The 21,841-nt window shown below is 48.0% G+C and overlaps 1 protein-coding gene across 1 annotated transcript in view; it reads left to right on the forward strand.

The window, feature by feature from the left end:
* ANKRD6 (ankyrin repeat domain 6) overlaps window positions 1–20,189 on the forward strand; it is a 39,447-nt gene extending 19,258 nt beyond the window's left edge. Inside the window, exons 6-15 of the mRNA XM_078877316.1 lie at window positions 974–1,072; window positions 1,791–1,889; window positions 3,530–3,628; window positions 4,047–4,124; window positions 5,245–5,337; window positions 7,118–7,327; window positions 8,932–9,129; window positions 12,183–12,335; window positions 15,834–15,947; window positions 17,427–20,189. Coding sequence (XP_078733442.1) covers window positions 974–1,072; window positions 1,791–1,889; window positions 3,530–3,628; window positions 4,047–4,124; window positions 5,245–5,337; window positions 7,118–7,327; window positions 8,932–9,129; window positions 12,183–12,335; window positions 15,834–15,947; window positions 17,427–18,200 — 1,917 coding nt within the window. The 3' untranslated portion in view covers window positions 18,201–20,189. The remainder of the gene's footprint in view (window positions 1–973; window positions 1,073–1,790; window positions 1,890–3,529; window positions 3,629–4,046; window positions 4,125–5,244; window positions 5,338–7,117; window positions 7,328–8,931; window positions 9,130–12,182; window positions 12,336–15,833; window positions 15,948–17,426) is intronic.
* Window positions 20,190–21,841: the final 1,652 nt, after the last annotated feature.

A 21,841-nucleotide genomic window follows, 5' to 3' on the forward strand; every position in this document is an offset into this window, starting at 1 on the left:
ACTGGAATGCTCTATCTATGATTGTGTGCGTATGTATACTGGAATTCGCTTCCAGCTTGTTCCAGCTTTTTGAAAAATAATTTGGCGTTATGGTTATTATCCCATCGGCTTCAGAAAGTGCAAGAACTTAGAAATGCATTTAAAACATATTTTTTTTGTAATCTTTTTCCAAGTAAATGTTTACTTTTGTAAACGGCCAGAGAGTAACAGTGCAAGGTTGCGTGTCACGAGACAAAATATTTACCCGGTTAAAAGCAAGCAAGTGACAAATTACAGTTGACCTGTGTACGCTGTGCGGCGTGATTATCGGTATCATTCAGCTGGTTGAGAGGGCCACCTCTTGTGGGATGATAGTGTGGGCTGCCGTTCAGATGGGGGCAGATGGAGTGGATGGAGAGGGCCGGTGAGCTGTGGGGAATGGCAAAGTCAATTGCCAGGTTCACGATGCTCGAAATCAAATTGTGTGAGTACGAATCTGTTTTTTTACAATTCATTTATGTCGTACCGTTTGGTTTGTGGGAACCCTCCAGCCACTCTGGATGCTACTATATGCACCACTGTGACAAATGAAAAAAAATCTCGGTCTGTGATTCGAATCATAGCAATTCGTTAAACTCTGGATATGGTGAATTGTCACTCGTGTGTGTGTGTGTGTGGAGGCTGGTAGTGGTTAGTGCACTGTGCTATGAATCCGGAGACCTGCGTTTGATTCCCGGCCATGGCTAGCATCAATGGCAAGTGATATCCTAACTGTTCCTGAGCCTCCCCTAGATCGACTCAGCCTCAAATGACTACCTGGTACAGCGTGTAAACATCAGCACTGGTGAGACTAAGGCGGCCAGGCGTGGCGCTGCTCACACCATGCCATCCCGCACCATTCCAGTCTTCATTGGTGTGCGCTAGCACCACCTGCCCCAGCAGTCTCCGTGAATAGCTACGCGGTGTGGGGGGGGGTCTCTGTGTTCATATCCAGGCAGGGAGCACCCCGCTGCACCTCGCCTGCCAGAACGGACACTCGCAGAGCTGCCGGGGGCTGCTACTCGGTGGATCGCGTCCTGACGCCAAGAACCACGTGAGTGCAGCGATGGTGTCCAGTCCGCGGGCACCGGTGCCCTCCCCCCCCGGCAGGGTACTCCGTCTCCGCGGTTGCGCTGCAGAGCCCTCTCCGACGAGCGACCGCGTCGTGCCGTGCGACGCTCGGCGCGACGTTCGACGCTTCGCTCCCGGCGGCTTGGAGCGTTCGCGTTGTCGGTCGTCGTGCCGAACGTCGACGTGCCACAACCCGAAAAGCACACATCGTGCAGCTGCGCGGCACAACCGTGAAATATAGTAATAGGTTTTTACCCTTTCAACTGGTACAAAATCTGACACCTTTATACAAGGCATCATGTTTGCAATAACCTCAATACAAGAAGTCAAAATGCAAACAAAAAGAAGCAACTCTGATGATGATAATGATATGCACTGTCCTTGAAGTTGATTGGTCCACACCCGAGACAGCTTTCTTTAGAGCCTAGTCTCCACTGGTGTTGGACCAGATGACGCCAAAAGGCGTACAACTCAAAGACAGCGCACTATCAGAGTATTGAGAGCTCGGGGTAAGCATTTACACTAAAGAAAGCTGTCTCGGGTGTGGACCAATCAACTTCAAGGACAGTGCATATCATTATCACAACCGTGAAAGTTAAGCGGGAGGAAAGGGGCTCGCTTTGCGGGACCCCCTGGGGGGTTTGGCGCCGGAGGGTTTTGTGGAGGAGCGGGCTGTTGTGCGGTGTGTGCGTTACGTGCAGACGGGAGACACGTGCACGCACATCGCGGCCCGCTACAACCACGTGACCGTCGTGCGCATCCTCATCAGCGCTTTCTGCTCCGTCAACGAAAAGAACGAGGTTTGACGACTGCGGCCGTTCGCAGCCATCGGATTAGCGCGGTTGGCTTACGTACGGCGCGAAAGAAGTTAGGCGTTAAATTTCGATTTGAAGCTTTCGTGACTGCAGGGATTCATCTTCTTGGTTCTTTCGGTAAAGTCATCACGTAGAAGGGAAATAATAAAATAATTAAAATAAAACATTATAAAATAATTCTCACGACGAGGACCTGAGGACGGCTGCTTGCGTTGTGGCCGAAACGTCGTGAGAATTATTTTATTGTTTTATTTTTATTGTTTTATTATTTCCCTTCTACGTGACTTTACCGAAAGAACCAAGAAGAAAGAAGTTTGGCGTTATTAAGCCACTTCGTTGTGGTTCAGTTGGGGAAGGGAGCCCGGCAATCAGGGTCTGGGATTAAACAAGAGCCATTCTGGCCGAGTGGTTACTGTTGAGCTGTCATTTTTGGCGAAGTCGCTGCTGAAAGCGAGCTGCATAGTTCAGTGGGTCGTTACCTGGTGATGATAAAACTTTATAAATACGTACGCACGTGCTGAGCGCTCTCGCGTGCTGCCCTCCCTTATCGAACAAGGACTCTCAAGCCTCTGACAGAAACTAGGCATTGAATGACGCGTAGATTCTAGATTTGAAGCTTTCGTGACTGCAATGATTCATACTCTTAGGTTTTTTCGGTAAAGTCACGTAGGTAAAAATAAATAATAATAAATAGAAATAAAATAATAAATCACAATGAGTTATTATTTTATTTCTATTATTTTTATTATTTATTTTTTTATTTTTTTCCTACGTGTCTTTACCGAAAAAACCTAAGAGTACGAGCTGATTCACTGATTGAAACGAATTTATGAAGTTCATGATAATACATGTCATCGGTTAATTAACTGGATATATAAAACTTAGTATGCAATGATATGTATGTAACGTATATGGAATTAATCATTGGTGTAATGATTCATAGTGATGGCTGTGCTCACAATCCTTGCACCGATTCATGCGTGTAAAATCCATTTTGAACAATTCATGCAAATTACTCGCTCATGTTGCGCTATTAAGGACTTCTCGGCTTATCGGCGCTTTGCGTCTTGCCCGTCACCCCCACTGATGTCCTCTTCTTCACACCCCCCCCCCCCCCGAATGTGTGGAGATACTACTGACTATTGTATGCAAGGTGTGTCGGCGTACATGCCTACAAAATAAATGTATTTTTTTGGCCGGGTCGACAATCGTTGTAAACCTGTTGGATCAACTTGGTACCCCCACATGTGGGGGGAGGGGTCCACTTTACGTAACTTTTTTGATTCGGGCCTTCTGCAAGGCTCTCATAATTTAGTTGACGGACAAACGGAATGCCGGGCTTTCGGAACAGACGGGGTGAATAAGTGAATGAGACAGTAAATACAGACAAACAATATAAATTAGACCATATAAAACGAGACAATAAAGCATTGATTATTGAATCCAATCGCAAAACCCCTGGACTTTGTCAATTCATTGAATTGTCCCCACTCATTGTGTTGCCGTTGTTGCTGCTGCCTCACCGCATGCTCGCTAACGGCACTTGCTCCAACAGTCTGTTAAAGGCTACACGGGGGAGGAGGAACCTTTGTCTTTGTGTGTGTGTGTGTTATTTTTGTTGTCAGCTTGGCGACACGGCGCTGCACGTGACCGCGCAGCTCAACCACAGGAAAGTGACGCGATTGCTCCTGGCAGCTGGGGCCAATCCAACGCCCAAGAACAGCGTGGGTCGCGCCGGGGGTTAGGGCATTACCGGGGCGAACTCTGTGGTTGAGGTCGGCAGTGCTTTGTGTAAGGTCACGCTGGGGTAGGACTGTGACAAAATTTCTCAATTGGCTTATACAAAGCAATCATCACCCCCTCCTCCTAGCAGTAGACTAATGGCCGGTTTTCAGGCCAGGTGCTGAGTCACCTTGTGCCCCACAGGGACAGCTGCCACTGAGGGGTGCCTCTTTCAAATGTGTAGACAAGAGATGTGACGTGAGTCGCTCCTGTCGTGTGTAAAGCGCTCGTGAGACGCCCCAGCGTACGAGACGCAATTTCAAACGCAAAATCGTTCCCGGCAAAGTGGCGCTGCGTTGTACGCGTTGCGCTGTGCCGGTTGTAATGAGCGTTGCTGTGCCGTGGGTTCCGTGTGCCCAGGCTGGGCTGACGCCGCTGGACGTGGCCAGAGAGCACGACAACGCCGATGTGGCTCTCCTGCTCAGCCGGGCACCGCATGTACGACCCGCGCCGCGCCCACCGCCCACCGGGTCACCCACCGAGACGCTCATCGAGACTCTCACCAATAAGCCTCGCCCAGGCACATTCATCCAGATACTCCCTCGGGCACTTACTCTTTAACTCACTCAAGTGCTCACACACTCATCGAGACACCTAATCAGGCTCTCATCCAAACGCTAAAGCTGTGATTCTACCAAGGCACTCACCAGGATACCCAACAAGGCACCCACACAGCCACCCACCCAGGCAATCAGCCAGGTATACACCCAGATGCTCAGCCAGGAACTCACCCAGGCATATGTGTGTGTTGAACTTCTTTGGCACCGTACGTAGTCATCCGTGTTGATCGGAGGTGAGGGGGAAGGACAACAAACTAAATCACAAAAAGGCAGCCAGGCACTTACCCGGACCACCCCCCAATCGGCCACACACAAATCCACCCAGATACCTGCACACGCACCCAGGTACTCACTGCTTCACATTGGACGTCAAAGATCACCTGACGTCAAGAGTAGGCCATTGTGTGCTAGAGTCAGGGTTTGCAAAATTAGCCAAATTCGAAAACTACCCGCGAATTACTCAGTTGGAATTATGCTTAGCAATCGTCGCCCCCTACTGGCAGACCAATGCCCTAGGTCACTCTTGCAAATGAGACTATCCTACTCTCTTGAGTTGGCACCTGGTTAAACAAAATTAACTTGAAATTCATCCATACACTCAACAAAACATCCGCCTCAGCAGTCAGCCCAAGCAATCGGCTATATGCCCAACCAGACACTCACCCACGTACTCATGCAGACACCAATGGAGACACCCACTCACAGACTCACCACTGTACACACCAAGACACCCACCCAGTTACCAACCCAGGCACGCACCCAATCTCCTACTCAGAAGAGCATCCAGCCGCCTGTGCAAATAAACCACCCAAACACCTGCCCACTCACCTCAGACTACCAGTGCAGACAATCACCAACGCACCGACACGTACGTCCACCCAGGCACTCGCCTAGCCACCTACGCAGACACTCGTTCATTTGGCTGCGACGGCCAGGCCGTCTCTGCCGTCCTCCTCGTGCTCTCTGACACCGGCTCTTGCCCGTGTTTCCTCGTGCAGGCTGCGAGCGTCGTGCCCAGGAGGCGAAGCGGAAAGGAGAGGGAGCCGCCCGCGCAGCAGAGGCGCTCACGATCCGTCCCTCGCAACCACAAGGTGTGTGGGGCGTCACAACCAACCGCCTCACTGCTCATTACCTACTATAATCACCCAGAAATGTCTGTCCGTCCCGCGCGTGACGTCACTCCCACATGAGGCCCACCCCCCCGCGTGACGTCACTCCACATGAGGCCCACCCCCCCGCGTAACGTCACTCCACATGAGGCCCACCCCCCCCCCCTCATTGATATTCATGAGTGGGTGGATTTTTACACTAACGCAGAGGAAAGTAGAGCTGAATTGAATCATTCATTATGCAAAGTCGCTTCAAATATTACATTTATTTATAGAAAGGGACGGTAAAAAATTAATCTACGCAAGCACAGTGCTACATCCGTGCGTGACGTCACTGAAAAATAGCCCCCCCCCTTCATTACTATTCATGCCCCGCCTGGAAATTTAGACTGACGCACAAGAAGGTCGCGCACTCCACATGCCGCACTCCTCACCTCATTAATAATCATGAGCGGGTGACGTCACTCCACATGCCGCGCCCCTCCACAATGACCATGAGGGGGTGACGTCACTCCACATGCCGCACCCCTCCCCAATAACCATTAGCGGTTGACGTCACTCCACATGGGGCAACCCCCCCCAATATACACCCGCCCTTGGACGGGCAAAAAAAACAGTCTGCATTATTCAAAGTTGAACCACTGCTAGACGTGGGACCGGATTAGGTTCGATGGGGGCCTAGAGCTGGTATAGTTTTGTACAGGGTGCGTCAAAAAAGTGTGAACACTTTCTAGAATTTGCAACAATGCCACAAGAAATGTGCCTCCGGGCTCTGGAGACCACCTGGAGAAGATTCCAGGCACGTGTTGGCAATGATGGCGAACAAGTAGAGATTCTTTGACTTTTTGAAGCTATTAACATGACATTTGCTATCATGTTGCAGTGTATTATCCGTTTTTTCATTAACAACGATCGTCCTTTATGAGTGTTAACATGTTTTTTAAGCACCCTGTAATGCCTTCCTTTTACTGTTTTACCGTTTTAGCACCACGCATGCCCCATGCCAAACGCTGCATTGTTAATCACCTTGGCTATTTCAGTTTCAGATTTCAAATGCGATATACGAATTGGAGAGTCAAGTCAAAGCTAAAACAAAACGAATAAAATGTTGGCGCATCACTGGCAGTAATATACACATAGTTATTTTATGGCTTTTATGACCAAATGAGCTATAGGATTGATCATAGAGCGCTATAATCTTACACTTTTCATCATTATAAAAGCTACAGGTATTTTTGGAAGCCGATCAAAATTCAAGACTTTAGGGAGCTGCAGCTTCTAAAGCTGCTGCGTTAATCCGACCCTCGCTTCACATTGCCGGCAGCTGATGGTTGGTAATCGCGGAAAACGGTGCTGTTGGGAGGTCACAATTACTGCGATTTTGAGAAGCACTCTTCTAGATCGATGATTTCCAGGAGCACCTGTTTTAGCATGCCAACGCCAGACTTGTATTGACTCTCTCGAGCATACCTGTCAACCCACACGGTCTACCCATATTCTTGTACAGGGAAATTGAGTGTTCAGGTCCATGCGGTGTACAGCCGTTTCAATACGGGCAACATTTTTTAAATTCTATTTGTTTGAGTTTTTTTCCCTTGTGATGTGACTTTGTAGGATGAACGTTGAGATTTATAAGGGCCATTAAGGTCTAAATTGGTCTGTAATAAGCTCGGCACTGATAAGGGGTTGGCAGGTATGCTCTTGAATCTCATCACGTGGCCTGTCTTAATGCCTATTTTACTCCCCCCCCCCCCCCCCGAAGGTGTTTAAGAATCGCTCGTCCACAAACGGCAGCAGCGTCAGCAGCAGCAGCAGTTGCCAGCGAGCGGGCGGGTCTGGGGAGAGGACGGGGAGGCGGGGGAAGCAACTTGTTCCGCTCAGTCTCTCCGCCACGTCCCCGACAGTCGCCACAGCCGCCGGCACCACCGCAGCCGTCGCCCTGCCTCTGACACAGAGAGGGACTCACAAGAGGGTACGTTGAGCCTGGCTCACAACACCGCACACCGCTGGGTTCACGCGGCTCCACACGCAAAAAAAGACCGCGTCACCTTGATTACAATTTATTATTTATACCCTGCCCCCCCGACGCGACACATCTTGCGTCGGCAGAACAAAGGGGTTTTTTGAGATATTGATAACAACAACAACAGCAGCGGCAAGATAATCGCTTAGTGGGGAAGCCATTGTAGATGGAATGTAATGCGGAAAATCTAAGCGGTAAAGTCGATGTACACGGACAAAGAGACTCTTGGCGTTGTTGATACTCTGCGCATCTTCATTTGAATGTGCGAATTCGGTCGGAGTCGGTGCCCCTGCGGAATCGTGTGTCCTGCTTTCAGCGGCCGTTGTACGTGCGTATGCCGTCCTTCAAGAGATCTCAATGCATTGAAGCAGTACACGTGTGGGCTTTGTGCGGGGAGATCTGATTCGCCAGGCTGTTAGGGTGGAACAAAAAAAAAGTCAGTAACCGAAGCAAGTTTAATGAAAAATGAAGGATTCGATGTGAATAGCGGACGATTTAAACCGCAGGCATCGCAGGGCAGCTTCTCGCATCTCCCATCCATCTCCATTCACGTGGAAAGCAGACGGCAATTGATGAGAGGAGTGTTAGAATTGGGTTTCCCCTTTTTTCTGGCAACGAAACAGGTGTTGAGATGTTAAAACACCAAACTGAAACCTTTTACAAGGAATCATGTCTGCATTAACCAGAATACTTCTGGTCAGAATGCAAACAAAAAACATGCTCTGACAGTATATGCATTGTCTTTGAAACTGATAGGCCTACACCAGAGACAGCCTTCTGTAGGGCCTTGTCTCACCAGTGTCAGACCAGAGGACGCCAAAAAGCAAACAGCACAAAGACAATGCACGTATCGGAGCGTTCATAGCTTGGTGTGAGCAGCTATATCATGGGACCTTTTTGCCAGTATCAGAGTATGAGAGACTGTACAGCTTTGTGCTGCCATCACTATATCAAACGTGTGCAACCACTCATCAATCCACTGCTGGATGAAGGCCTACCTGCACTGATTTGATTGTTGGGGATTGTTTGACCATACTTTGCCACGCTGGTCACTCACCACCGGCGCTAGCCGTAGGCGGGAATTGAACTTCGGGTCACCAGGTTCAGTGTGCTACTTTGCCACTACTCCATCGCACGAAAATAAATCAGTTATAAAGCTCAGCCCCCGTTACATGGTGATCAGCATTCTCTTTCATACCTTTAAGAATGATACGCTCCCTACATGTTGTCTATAGGCTAAATCGTTATATCGGGTGTATATTTATAGTCTGCGGGGATACTTGATGGGTAGCAGAGGGCAGTGCAGCAAAATTCAATGTTGTATTGTACTTCCATGCTCCCACATCGATGCTCCCACTTTCACCAACTTGCACTGGCCGGCGTGGTAAAGTATGGTCAAACAAACCCATGACCTTCATACAGCAATGGATCGATTAAGCCGGGTTCTCACGCGAACCCCCACCAACCCACACGGCGTTCAGCAGTGGAGTGAGAGCGGGGGCTGTACATGTACACGCACATTCGCTTGTTCTTCTTCTCGTCGTCCTCCAAAGGGCATCACGTTTTCCGACCCGGCCCACTTAACGAGCCATTCGGCATCCGGCCGCCGTGACGACAAGAGGAGGTGGAAACCGCGGCAGGGATCGGCGGCGGCCCCCGCCCTTCCCCGGCCCGCGTCTCCACCCCCGCCGACCCAGCGCGCCTACCAGCTCTACACCCTGTACCGCGACCGCGAGGGAAAGCTCAAGCAGGTGCGGCGCCCGCCCCACGTGGCCCGGTGAGGTCGGAAAGGTTGGAGAGCCGAGCCCGGCAGACCGCTGAAAAATAAACCTCGGGTTGAATCCGGAGTTTTTGGACAGCCGCCTGCTGTCGACTGAACTGGGTTCTCAGGGGCAGTGAGTTGGTGGGCTCGGGCTGGTTATCGGAGACCCACAGAATCGCACATGGAGGCAGAGGTTCACTGAGAGATCCATAGCATTTTGCAGACCGAGTTGTGATTAAACCAGTTTATTTCACGTTAATGGACTCAGCCCGGTCACCAATCGCTTGCAAAGAGAACCACAGACTTGTATGGAAATCCATAAACAAATATATATATAGAGAGAGATCCATAGACTTAAACACCCCGAGTTGTGATTATACCAGGTTCTCAAGTGTAGTCGGTTGTCACTATGTAAGACTATGATACATAGACAACTCGCATAATCACCTATCGACCCACATGGACTGGTTTGTTATGAAACAGTGTTCTCAAGTTTAGCAAGCCCGGTCCCCAGTGACTGCATGCAAAAAACCCATCACATTTAATTTGGTTCTGCACTATATTTAGAAAAATCCAGCTCTGATAATTAAAAACACTAGGTTGCCTGTCATGCGAATAACATTAATTTCATATGGCAATGCGGGTGGGAAACTCCTGCCCTTGCATGCAGAGCTCTACTTGATACCATGCCCTTTAAACAGACACATTTACGGGCCTCCCTTTTATATACAGAACAAATATGTTCCTGAAAAGTGGTCTGTAAAATGGAATGCCATATATCAAGTCCTATTTTTCCATTGACTTCCATTGTATAATTGAAGACGCGTTCCGACAGAAAAATAAATGAATCGGCCCCAAGACATAATAAAATCACACTTAAGAATGCAGCAAACCATTTTTAAAGCACATTTAATGTATAATAAAAACTGCTAGAAAAACAACTGGCTACCTTCATTATGAGCATCTGTGGCCCCAGGTAAGGCTCAGTGGGCCTTACCTGGTAAAATAAAATAGAGATTTGCCTCTCCCTGTCAATCATTATATTCTGCTTCACGATCAGCGTGGGAAACCAGCAAAGGAAAAAAACCGCGCCACTCAAATGACCTGGCGCAGCATGGAGTGCACGCGTGGACAAACGACGGACCGAGCATTGCTCTTCGTCTCCCCCCATGGATTTATAATTGAGATTTAACATTCCGTAAACGTAAAACTTAACGAAAATGTATGTCTTCTTGGTTCTTTCGGTAAAGTCACGTAGAAGGGAAGTAATAAAATAATAAAAATAAAACATAATAAAACAATTCTCACGACGTTTCGGCCACAACGCAAGCAGCCATCCTCAGGCGAAGAATGAAACACCCCAAGCTTGGAGCGTATATTTAAGCTGGGTTAGAGGGGGGGGAGGTGGGAAGAAGAGCGCCTAAACAAAATAATTTGCATATCAAGAGGAATTCAGCATATGGAAAATGCGTAGGAGGTGGGCGGGGGGGGTTCCAAATCAATACTATGCCCGTGCATTATGCAGGATTAGCAGCATCAAAGGGGGGGGGGGAAGGGGGGGAGCATTAACAAAGGAAAGGAATGTTAATAGTATGTAGCTGTAGTTACTAAACAACCACGTAAAAAACTACAGTATAAACTGCATGACAAACTAAAGTATAAACTACATAGCATCATCAGTAAACTTACTATACTCTACAATAAGCTGAGTTACTAACAGTAAGTAATACATGAAAAATTCTACGTTGTAAAAAATTATATAATATGCTTCCATCTAAACTTTATTCTCTTACATCACACGCGTCTATACCGTACTATATACTTCCATAGGCAAAACCAACATTAAATTACATACTGTATTGCTATAAACCACCCTATACCTTATACATTTTTAATATAACACTATGTATTATTCTACCCACCCTAATGTGTATCAAAATGGTTTATTACGTCCTTCCAGTGATTGCTAAGCCAGAATCCATCTTCTCGGTTAAAATTGTCTCTGTGTTTGTAAATGTGGATCGCCTCATGTACGAATCTCTCATGATAGCCAGATGGCTTGCAGAGAACCTCTGTCTTGGAGAAGTCAATGTCATGTGAGCCCACTGAGTTGTAACAGTGATCTGCCACGGCTGAGGTGTTTGTCCTACAGTGTTTCAGGTCAGCTTTATGTTCACGGATGCGGTCCGAGACATGTCGTTTGGTTTCCCCAATGTAACTGCTACCACAGAGGCAACTTAGTTTGTAGACACCAGGGTACTGTATGTCTGGAACCACATCTTTTACAGACGGTACCAGATCACGGATTTTATGTACTGTGTTGAATCGGACCTGGATCTTGTGTTTAATCAGGATTTTGGAGATCTTTTTTGTGACCCCAGCAATGTAGGGTAAGGTGATGGTCTTGAAAGGCTCCTCAACAGGATCCTTCTTGGTGGTTGGAGTGATGGCTTTGCGGATTGTGTAGTCGGAGTAACCATTAGCCTTAAGAGCTTGGCGTACGTGTTTGAGTTCACTGGAAATGTGTTCATGGTCGGAGATGCATTGGGCTCTATGATATAGAGTCTTGATGAGGGAATTCTTCTGGGATGGATGGTGGTGGGAATCCGGTTTTAGATAAGCATCCGTGTGGGTGGCTTTCCTGTAGACAGAGTGGCTCATTGAACCATCAGGTCTCCTTTTGATTAGGACATCCAAAAAGGGTAGCTTGCCATCATTTTCGACTTCCATGGTGAATCTGATGGCTGGGTGTATGGAATTGATATGGTCGAGAAATTGGTCTAGAGCAGGCCGGCCATGTGGCCAGATGACAAAAGTGTCGTCTACGTACCTCTTCCATAAGGTCGGGCGTAGAGTGGCAGTCTGGATGGCGTCCGTCTCATTCCCATTGCTTCAACTGCCACGCAAGGAGATCCAACCCGGCGACTCCTGGATCACCAATCCGGTGCGCTCACCGTGACCCAACACAGTAGTGCCCCCTGCGTTAATATTGCCCGTTATTTGTTCTCATTGTCTCGATGCTGCCACCACGCGTGCGCTCAGGCCGCCCTCAACGGGTGTCGCTGCGACCCGCTGATTCAGCGAGTCGACGGGAAGATGGAGGCGACGCGGGAGGAGCTCATGGCGGAGATCGACTGCGTCAAGGACAGGGTCAACGCTCGCCTCGGGGAGGTGGAGAGCCGGACCAAGCACCAGGTAGCCCATGGGCCCAGGGGGGTTGATCGGTACCACCTCGGGGGGAAATTTCCACAAGAATGCACCATGGGCAGTGTCCCATCATCAGCTGAAAGATGTCTGTTTCAAAGTACAATTGTTATTTACTTTCATATTTTGTACACGTTTCATATCTCATTCCTTCCCCCCCCCCCCCTCCAAAACAATATCCGCTGTCAAATCGATTGGTGTCCTTCGACAACAACATTTTTCCCGTGGAAAGCTACCCCAGGGACCGTGCTCTCAGACACATTTGTGATCCAGCGATAAAAAGGTTCAAGGCCATCGTTGTTAGCATGTGTCACCCTTGCGGGTAACCCACAAGCCATCTTTGGGCCAATGGCTCAAGAAGCCAGGTGCCTGTCCTGCCAGCCCAGACTGACAATCGCCCAATTTGATGGTCTCAGAACGGTCACCAATGACTGCACACACAAAAAAATACTCATCACATTAAACTTGGTTCTACAGGCCTATGTCAATTCAGCGGTGGATGGAATTTTAACAACCGCTGGGTCGATTGTAGGGAGTTGTTTGACCATACTTCAGCATGCTGGTCCGTGCGGGTTGGTGAAGTAGACGCTCAGGGAGGCTTCAGGTTTGACTCACCACTGATGTCATAGCCATGTCTGGGAATATAACTCGGGTTCATAACGTAGGGGGCTAATCACTGTGTCACCACTCCACCACACATGATCTATGTGGCCGGAATTCCATTAAAGGATTTAATCCCGATTCTATCCATCTGATTGAGTCAAGGCTTACAACTTTCTCATTTCGTCTGCCAATTACCGACTGTTTCTCTCTGTCTGCACAAAGCATCTTCATTTGCACCATTAACATCCTGTCATCGCCTCCCCCCCTCTGCCCCGCTGAATCTCCAACTGCCTCTCTCTGAAACAAATCAGAGATGTGAAATTTCCTTCGTAAAAATGATCTTGATGTGCATGTCACCCTCAACCACATCCATGTGTACAGCACCTTGAGATGCAGTTGCACTTAGACACTGTATGCATAAATTTTTATTTTTATTTTATTAGATTTTCATTTCATTTATTGTGTTCATCATCATCATAATCACCAGCCATGATAAATCCACCGTCGGATGCCAACCACCTCAAGTGATCACCATCTCTCACAGTCCTCCTGCAGTGTCGTTCATCCATCGTAATCGATGAGCACCATGGCATCAGATGAGGGTTAGGGGTTGGTTGCAGTGAGTCTGGAGATGGACGATGAGTCCAATTTGGTTGCAAGAGGACCGGTTGCTGCTCGATGGATACACATGATCTGAGGCTGTGGGGGAGTAGTTGGCGATTGTTGATTGGGGACTTCTCAGCCTCGGTGGTCCTCCTCTGCCCACGTGTCAGCACGTTCGTGTGTGAGACTGCGCCAGGTACAGTGGTCCTGTGCCAGGTTCTCCCATGTCTCGGCGTCTGGGAGGTTATGGGGGAGGTTTTGAGGGATTCATGGAATGTAACAATCCCGATTTAAAGCTTTCGTGACTGCAGGGATTCATCTTCTTGGTTCTTTCGGTAAAGTCACGTACTTTACCGAAAGAACGTGACTTTACCGAAAGACTTTACCGAAAGAACCAAGAAGATGAATCCCTGCAGTCACGAAAGCTTTAAATCGAAATTTAACCGCCTCTACGGGGAGGGTTTCCACATAACTTTGAGATCCTTCAACAAGCTCCGGGATAAGAAGGCTCAGCTAATCGAGTCTCTCACCTTTCTGAAGAGATGCCACGACTCTAAGCTTAAATATACGCTCCAAGCTTGGTGTTTCATTCTTCACCTGAGGACGGCTGCTTGCGTTGTGGCCGAAACGTCGTGAGAATTATTTTATTATGTTTTATTTTTATTATTTTATTACTTCCCTTCTACGTGACTTTACCGAAAGAACCAAGAAGATGTAACAATCCATCAAGCAGCCGCACATGAATTTATTTCAGGACTTCGCCTCTGCAGTGGACATGCTCAAAGGCGTGTCACTCAATTGTTAGTCTAGACCACTGGCTATCATTCCTTTTAGCCACATGCCCGGTGGAAACCCCACTTACATTTCTAAACGGTCAATTATATGTGTTTGTTCTGTAACCCATCCGTTCTTCTTTCTGTCTTGTGGTATAACTCCGAGCGTCCTCGTGAATGTTATTTGTGAATCATCTTTACAAACGGCAGGTCAAATCTTGATTTGAAGCTTTCGTGACTGCCGGAATCCAGACTCTTTGGTTCTTTCGGTAAAGTCACGAAGGTAGAAATAAAATAAAATAAACAAATCACGACGTTTCGATCACAACACAAGCGAGCTCCATCAGGTGGGACAACCACAGCAAGAAAATGCTGAAGTCGGTGGGAGAGCTGCCGTGGCAAGAGGTTATATAGGTAAGAGAGGGGGGAGGAGGCAAGGGGGGAGAGAGAGAGGGGGGGTAGCGGGAGGGGGGCTGCGTGAGCGCTAGGGGAAGAAGACGTGAGGCAGGTTACTTTATTTGGTACGAAGCGGTCGCTTTGGCCAAACTTCCCTCTTGCATCCAAGTGCCACCACGGTGGATTCAGCAGCAGTGGCTGGAGGCCACCCAGTGGCAGCACTTAGGCATTAAGTAAGCCAAGCAAAAACTCAGCACCCCCAGTAAACTATAAACAATGTTTTTTTTATTAAAACTAGAAACTATTTATATTTTACGAGGTCAGGCCCACTGAGCTCTTTTTCAGAAGCGACCTGGCCACCAATAATATCTCAACGAAGTGGCTCATCGCGTGATAGCAGCCAAATACTCTAAAAGGAGCTCAGTGGACCCCGGATTCTGGAGAAAAAAATATATAAGAGCCCATCAAATATCTCAAAATTCAAATCCTACACATAATAAGTGAATTCACATAACGCAAATATCTTATCTTGTCTGCATCTCTGTATTCTCATCCCATTACATGTCTATTTTTGTCTACATGTCTCTCATCTCACTACATCCATATCTCTTGTCTATACAGCATCTCTTCTCGATTTAAAGCTTTCGTGACTGCAGGGATTCATCTTCTTGGTTCTTTCGGTAAAGTCACGTAGAAGGGAAATAATAAAATAATAAAAATAAAACATCGTAAAATAATTCTCACGACGTTTCGGCCACAACGCAAGCAGCCGTCCTCAGGTAAAGACCAGGTTTGTCGGGGAGACAGCGTCTTCACCTGAGGACGGCTGCTTGCGTTGTGGCCGAAACGTCGTGATAATTATTTTATTCTGTTTTATTTTGTATTATATATTATTATATCCCTTCTACGTGACTTTACCGAAAGAACCAAGAAGAAGCATCTCTTCTGTCGCCCCACTCGGATGACATAATTTCAAAGTAGGGCCCAGAAAAAAACAATTCTGCCCAGGGCCCCCAGTGGGGCCAGCGGCGCCACTGTCGCCGTACCAGCCACGTGCCGTGGTCGGTATCGGCGGATCGTGCTCACGTGGACGCCCGGTGCGGTGCCGTTGCAGCTGCTGCGGCTCAACAAGCTGACGAAGGAGCGCGTCGCGGCCGAGGGCACGCAGTGCCTGCACCGAATCGACCAGCGAGCGGTGGCCGAACGCAGGGATGTACTCGCCAAACAGGTGCACACACGCACGCACACGGCAACACTGCCCCACCACGCCCCTCTCCAACATTTATCAACCGACTGGAGCACATACACATCATTATGATTTGTCAAGGTAAACATGAGTCAAACTTATGGCCGAGGTGTGGGAAGAAAAAAAAAAATATTCATGGACAGGTCAGAGCATAAGGTGGGGAGCAGGGGCCTTACTCACCCCCCTCCACTGCCCAGTCTCAAACAGACCGGATTGTGCAAGGAGCCCACAGATCCTTGAAAGATCTATACATATGTGAAAAAGAGCTTCATAGCTCATCGGATTCCTCCAGTATCAAGATTCTGATTCTGAAGTCCTCTGGCAGGCGAGGCTGCGTTGGCTGGGTCACTTAGTGGTGAATGGCGGCTGTTGTTGTTGTGTATATTTGTCTTTGTATGTCACTATCTCGGTGTTTCTCTGTGTGTCTCCAGGGGCCAATTGCTCATGGTTGCCAAAATCTGGATTCCCTCCCCCCAAGTCCAACCATATAAGCGCCTACTCGAATGTTTTTCGACAGCCATTTCCAATGTTTCATGGACTTTATTTAAATCCACGATTTGCATTACCACCATGACCTCCGTACCAGAATCGTAACCATGCCGCATCTCATATAAACACGCAATCGCACGCAACCACCACATGGTTTGTAACACTCAATCTCAGTGGCTTGTAATACTAAATAAATGTCAGTGGTGTGATACCGTGCCAGCAGAATGTGCTGACAAATGTCTGCGCAGCACCTTGATTGAGGCTGCAGTAACGTGTCTTTGCCAGACAGTTACTCAGCCAACTGTCAAGCACGTAGCAGAACTATATCACGTAATACTTGTTTTTGTAAATGTTTTTATTACCTGTAATCCACTGAGACATTGTAAAATTGTGTTGCGCATTTACCAACAATGTGCCTCTGACTAACCGTCTACCAACAATAAAATGCCATAAAATCCACTTACCTTGTACCCTGACTGCAAATTCATTAATTTTGTATTCATGCCTGATATGTTATATACACACGTACAGCCCTTTTGTCAGTACACTGCTGGATGAGGGCCTCCCCACACCGTGAAGGTCGTGGGGGCTGTTTGAACAAACCTCACCACGCTGATCACTGCAAGTTGGTGAAGGCGGACAGCGCAGACATAGGATCATAGACGTACGGTACAACAATGGCTTTTTTTAAGCTCTGTCCTCCACGAAACAGCATGGCTTATGTCATTTAATTGGTTTTCTACTTCCTTGGCTTCCTTGGAGGTCCACTTGAACAGCTTCATCATCAACACGGCCTATGAACAGCTTACATATTGAGTAACTGTGGCTTTGATTACAGTGGCTGGTCCTTTGTGCTTTCGAGCGGTGTCTGTGGTCTCGTGCCATTTTCGTCATTGATATTGGTTGACGAGGAAGCCTTCTCTCGACCCCGCACGCATGCGCACACTGAATTCCTTGCGTTCTTTGCCCCAGGAGGCTGTGAGCCAGGAGATCAGGACGGATCTGCAAGCCTGGTGCCTCGAGAAGATTCAAGCCATGGAGAGCCGCCTCCAAGATGGCTCCCCTCGCCCTGAACCCAGAGAGAAGCCGGCCGCCCGACAGTCGTATGACACCTCGGTCGGCCAGGCACCCAACGGCAGTGCTTCCGCCAGGCAGGAAGAGGCGGCCGGTACAAGCACGATAGACGCGTTCGCGCCGTCGCCTTTGCATTCCCGGTCGACGTCCTTCTCCGCTTCCGCCGATCGGCAGGAGTCCCAGCAGGGCGGCGATGGCGGCGGCGCCGTCGCAGGCGGCAGCCGTGGCTTCTACCTTAGCCTGCAGCACAGCCCCACAGCGCCGCCCCCTTCGCTGCGACATGGCGCGTCGCCCACGGCGGAGCTGGCGACCCCCGTCGTGGCGGTCGAACCCGCGTACGCGTTTGAGCACGGGGCGCAGGGCCCGGGCGTCCTGGAGTCGGGCGGTGGTGCGGCACGCCGCTCGCCGGAGCTGGCGGCGCTGGGCCTGGGGGACGCGCCTGGCGCAAGGGACGCCCTGCAGGTGACCCGGTGCTTCCTGGACGCAGTCTCGTCCCACCTGGAGGGTTGGTACCTGCGTCGAGTGGAGGAGGAGCGGGCGGAGGTGGCGCGAAGGGCGATGCAGGACCGTGCCGAGATGCAGGCGCAAATCCGGACGCTGGAGGAGCAGCTGCGTGCGATGAGGACGCAAGCGGGGGCACGTGGGGAGGAAGAGACACGGCCCGGGCGATGACACCGTGACTCGCCACGCATTTGGTTGTTTTGCCATGGCAGGGTTTCTCGAGCTCCAATCCTCGTGAACCACCGCAGACTACCTTTCCGTGTTTATGTCGTTACACGCTGCGTGCGCTCAACTATGAAACATAGTGCCATACATAGCCAGCGAGAGAAAATATCCTTGTGGGGAGGCTGCAAATAAACGTTGAGGGTGCTGAGATCATTATCAGCAGCCAAGGTTAATCCACTGCTGGATGGTGGCCTCCCAAAGCTACCGTCACCTCTCATGATTCTGCAATGTAATATACACAAGTAGACTTTTTAAATGAATTAAATATATATTTTAACCAATCAAATTAGTTTTGTTATAAATGTATGGAAATGAGAGTGTAATGTTACCACTAACAGAGCATGTGGTATACGTCATTGCCAAGGACATGGATTCACACATTGTGTCCGTATACCACAAGATCTGCTAGTCGTGAGTTTCTTACTCTCTTGCCGAGTCCGGCTACTCAAGATTTCACTGCGTAGTCTGTGTGTGAATGCACGATGGTTTGAGAGGGCTGAGCTCTCTTAGCCCTGGCCAACGACCGCATATAGTGCCATGTGACAAAGACGGCGTTTCATACATCACGTGGGACATGTTTAGCAACCACCAGGCATGTGCCGCGTGTAACGACTTAATCTGCAATTCAACTGAGAAAATCGGTAAACGTGGAAAGATGTAGCAGAGGAATGGTGTTTAGGAAACCGTGCACTATGAGATGTATTAAAAAAAAACTGTTTAACACGCAACGCGTTCTAATTTAAAATAGAGCATTTATTTTCACATTATATTTTGGTAAGCGTGTATGCCTGCATGTGTCATTTCAACAAGCGGTATTGATAATGGACTGTACGAAGAATGTTGTCACGTGTTGAGGTCATAGACTGAAAGTTTGCATATTTATTTACACGTCTTGCTTGTCCTGCAATGAGAGGTTAGAAATTATCCGAGTCTCTTGTCCGCATCATTTCAAGGAAGGGACTTTGGCTGCAAGTGCCCTGCTATAGGACAGAGTTTCTTTTGGTACACTGGTATGCCACCTGTTCTGAGTATAACAACCAGGTCACTTTGGCTAAATCTATTCAATCTCAATCTGAGAAAGAAAAGAAAAGCCGCAAGAATGTTCTGGTTGTTACGGTTGGAACACCTAAATTCATCAACACCCAGGAGCTGATTAGATCTTTTCGGGGACACTCCAAGTGAAGTCTTATGTAAGTTCCATACGGGCGCTAAAAATGCACACCGACTTCCAGCAACACAGAACGTTCTGTCAGTGACTGTGTCTTGAAGTAGGTGCAATAACGCATTATAGCAGCGGACTTGTCTGTCATTTTGTGTTCCCGTGAGCAGCTGCCAGGGCAATTAAATTCTCACGACGCAGAGGGTAAATCTCCCATGTGCGTTTGACGAGTTTCATTCCCTGAAGTCAGGCAACAAGTCTGCAGAACAGAACTTTAATGTCCCAAGTAATGGGTGGTGCTTGCATGAGATAACAGGGGGTTATCTCCGAGCTAATTGTAGAAACTGACCTCTCTCACAGTGGTATGGAATACCAGACTATGTTAGTGTCATTCTGCAGTGCAATTTGGCTTCTGTGAAGCCCTCCCTTTTGAAAATTATCTTAAAAGTATTACGCCCGATGCGGCCTCAAACTTTAAATGCAGTCACCACGCCTCCTGTCTGCAGTACCCGGTGATGGATTTGGTGCAGTTGCATTCCTGATACTCAGCCGAGCTAAGAAATGCCCACGCTTCAAAAGAGGCAATTTAAAATGCGCGTATGTTACGGTTGTCACGCACCGCAAGTTATAAAATGGAAAAGCTGTGCCGCGTTTTTTTGTTTTTTTCTCAAAAGGCATCCAACAGCAACCATCGTTACTGTACTATTGGCTGCACGTTGTCGTATGTTTCCATCTGGTAATGTATGCCATATTTTTTGAGTAAAACTTGAAAAATAAATGTGCTAATCCAGTGGCAACTCTTTATTATCCTTCTGGAATGAGATGACACATGTTGAGTAAGTCTGTACTCAAGGGTGCTTTTGGTCATTCGCTGCTCTCCAACACAACCAAATGTCTGCAGGCATCCCATGATGCAATTCTCGTCATGATCATCATCATCTTCAGTCATCATTACCAGCCAAGATCAATCCACTGCTGAATGAAGGCTTCCCAAAGCCTTTTCCATCTCTCACGGTTGCACGATGCAGTTCTCATGAATGTATTAAAATATATTTAAATCCCGCAGTGTGTGTATGATTTAGTTTAACTTCGTCAGGGATTGTTTTCTATTTATTCAGTGTTTGGGAATGGACAAACTTTTCATAACTGATAAAAAAAATTGCAGCAACACATGTTCCAGTGTTTTCAGGACATACATGCAGTGAGAAATGTGAAGTAGCATTATAGTATTTCTCTGAAATTCCCTATCTCTGAAGAGCTGAACTCTGAGTCTTATACTGTGACCAGGCAGTGCTCATAATGAAGGTGGTCAGTTTTTCTAGCAGAGCACGAACATCATGGCAGAAGGGATAATTATTACCACAAAAATTTACAATAGACATTAATAATGTACAGTACTTCTGAATTAATGTGCCATCACCACTGAATGTTTAATTTATCTCAACCATAGATTAAAAACTAAACCATTTTTATTTTACCAGGTAAGGCCCCCACTGAGCTATAAAAAATATTTTTCAGAAGCGACCTGGTGACAAATGATAGATCAGCGACGTGGCTTGTCATGTGGAAATTTATAGCAGCCAAATACTCTAATCGCATGTTTCTAAATGTGGAGGGTAAAAACCCGCAGGACCCGGAGAAAAATGCACACGATCACAGGGAGAACACGCAAACTCCAAATATACAGGCCTTCAGGGTCAGGATCGGACGCACGACCTCCTGTATATCAGGCGAGGTACTTAACATCTCGCCATCGACAGCACATGGCTCAACGGGGTGGTCCAAATGTCTTGTGACCGCCAATTAATTCACCCCATAACATTTTTTTTCCTTTGCATGTTCATTTGTTTCAAATAAATATTACTTTTAAAAAAACATTACGTTTTAGAGATTTAAATATGGGTCACACGACATCTGGACCAACCCTGTACATTGCCTTGTCACCATATCCAGATGGACAGCGCACACGAGTAATGTGGGCTATTTTGGGCCAGCTAGGGTCCTGGGCTAAGACTTGAGCTGGTAGTTACCATCCACTGCTGGATGAGGGCCTCCTCAAGCCGGTCGTAGGGATTATTACCAGAGGTGTGGACTCGAGTCATGTGACTTGGACTCGAGTCAGACTCGAGTCATGAATTTGATGACTTGCGACTCGACTTGGACTTGCATGACAATGACTTTGTCCCACCTATGAGATGTGGACTCGAGTCATGTGACTTGGACTCGAGTCAGACTCGAGTCATGAATTTGATGACTTGCGACTCGACTTGGACTTGCATAACAATGACTTTGTCCCACCTCTGATTATTACACCACGATTCCTGCTCAATGGCTGGTTGGTGAAGGCAGGCAGCATACACGTTGGGGCATTGTAGATGCATAATGCATGTTGATTACCCTACGAATATCCCAACGGGTAATGAATGCC

The sequence above is a fragment of the Lampetra fluviatilis genome, chromosome 47 (assembly GCF_964198595.1).
Source record: "Lampetra fluviatilis chromosome 47, kcLamFluv1.1, whole genome shotgun sequence".
Lineage (NCBI taxonomy): Eukaryota > Metazoa > Chordata > Hyperoartia > Petromyzontiformes > Petromyzontidae > Lampetra > Lampetra fluviatilis.